At 39.5% G+C, this 1,861-nt stretch overlaps 1 protein-coding gene across 1 annotated transcript; it reads left to right on the top strand.

Moving 5' to 3' along the window:
- Nucleotides 1-525: 525 nt before the first annotated feature.
- LOC122218912 (olfactory receptor 2W1-like) lies at nucleotides 526-1,470 on the top strand. Its single transcript, XM_042937218.1, has one exon. The coding sequence runs from the start codon at nucleotides 526-528 to the stop codon at nucleotides 1,468-1,470; it is 945 nt and encodes a 314-aa protein (XP_042793152.1).
- The last annotated feature ends 391 nt before the right edge of the window (nucleotides 1,471-1,861 follow it).

Below are 1,861 nucleotides of genomic sequence, written 5' to 3' on the forward strand. Positions count from 1 at the left end.
TGTTTACCCAGAAAACACGGAAACATAAGTGTCATGGCATATTACCCTTTTCAATGATTTGCAATTCAGTGTGATAGGGTTTACATTTTATTTTTATTTTTTTAAATATTTAATTTTTATTTCTGAAGGAGAGAGAGAGAGCACGTGCATGGGTGGGGGGAGAGGCAGAGGGAGACACAATCTGAAGCAGGCTCCAAGCTCTCAGCTGTCAGCATAGAGCCTGATACAGGGCTTGAACTCACAAGCTGTGAGATCATGACCTGAGCAGAAGTCAGACACTTGGCCAAGTGAGCCACCCAGGTGCTCCTACCATATTATTTTTAGAACCACTCTGGTTATGAGTACACACAGAGAGTCTTTGAACACAGACACAGAGTGTTAAAAGAAGTGTTCTGAATGGGAGAGAGCACACAAACAACTGAAATGGGAATACTCATGCAAATTTCAGAGATTTTTATTTCTACCTAAACCTGATGCTATTTTTTTATTACCATGGTATTATCTCCTAGACCTTCATAAGGAGTCATGAACACAAACAACAGAAGTGCCACAGCAGACTTCATCTTGCTGGGGTTTTCTAATCAGCCCCAGGTAGAACACATCATCTCTGGGGTTGTCTTCGTCTTCTATATTGTGACTCTGGTAGGAAACACAACCATCATCCTTGTATCTAACCTAGACAGCCAGCTCCATACTCCCATGTATTTCTTCCTATCCAATTTGTCTTTTCTGGATCTCTGTTATGCAACTAGCATTATCCCACAGATGCTGGTAAATCTATGGGGTCCAACAAAGTCTATTACCTATGGAGGGTGTGTGCTCCAATTCTTCTTTGCCCTTGACTTTGGAGCCACAGAATGTCTTCTCCTAGCTGTGATGGCCTATGACCGCTACGCTGCTGTCTGTCAACCTCTTTACTACACAATAGTAATGCACCCTCAGCTTTGCCAGAAGATGGTGCTCACCGCCTGGTTAGGTGGTCTTGGCAGTGCCTTAATTCTTTGCTCCCTGACTTTGAAGTTGCCAAGATGTGGGCACCGGGAGGTGAATAATTTTATCTGTGAGATGCCAGCATTGCTCAAGTTGGCTTGTGTCTACTCAAAAGTAATTGAGGTCATCGTCTATGCTCTTGGAGTGATATTTCTTCTAGTACCTCTATCTCTAATTCTCATCTCATACGCAATTATCACTCAAGCTGTCATGAGGATCAAGTCAACAGCAAGGTGGCGTAAGGTCCTTAATACATGTGGTTCCCACCTCACAGTAGTAACTCTGTTTTATGGAACAATCATTTATATGTACATGAAGCCACAGAATAGCACATCTGAAGATGAAGGGAAGTTCCTTACACTCTTTTACACAATAGTCACACCCACCCTTAACCCTCTGATCTACACATTAAGAAACAAAGATGTGAAAAATGCAGTAAAAAGAATACTGTATGTGAGAAAATGTTCAGCAAAGTCATGAGTTAGATGGAAGAGAGGTAAGGAAATAACACTGACCTTTACCAAAAGAAGATGAATGATTCACTTTCACAAACAGCATTCATTGGATTTTTACCTTGTACCAAGAATTGTGGTATATACTGATTTATGAACAATTAAATAAGTACAGAAATTATAAGGAGATAGAGATGCAAACACATAAGGAAACTTGAATTCATACACTTAAAAGCCTTCAAGACTAATCAGGAACTACAGACATGTAAACCTAGAATTGTGAAAAGTGGTTAAGTACAGAAATATATGTACAAGGTATTAAGAAAATACTTCACATGGAAATTTATTTTAATGTAGGGTTACATTGGACATTGATTTTTTTCTTCCAGACTTAACGCTTTTATGTAAAAAATGACACT

This window comes from Panthera leo, chromosome B2 (genome assembly GCF_018350215.1).
Source record: "Panthera leo isolate Ple1 chromosome B2, P.leo_Ple1_pat1.1, whole genome shotgun sequence".
Lineage (NCBI taxonomy): Eukaryota > Metazoa > Chordata > Mammalia > Carnivora > Felidae > Panthera > Panthera leo.

Bases quoted from the DNA above. Each gene is read 5' to 3' on its own strand.
- LOC122218912 (XM_042937218.1), top strand. From the start codon at position 526: ATGAACACAAACAACAGAAGTGCCACAGCAGACTTCATCTTGCTGGGG.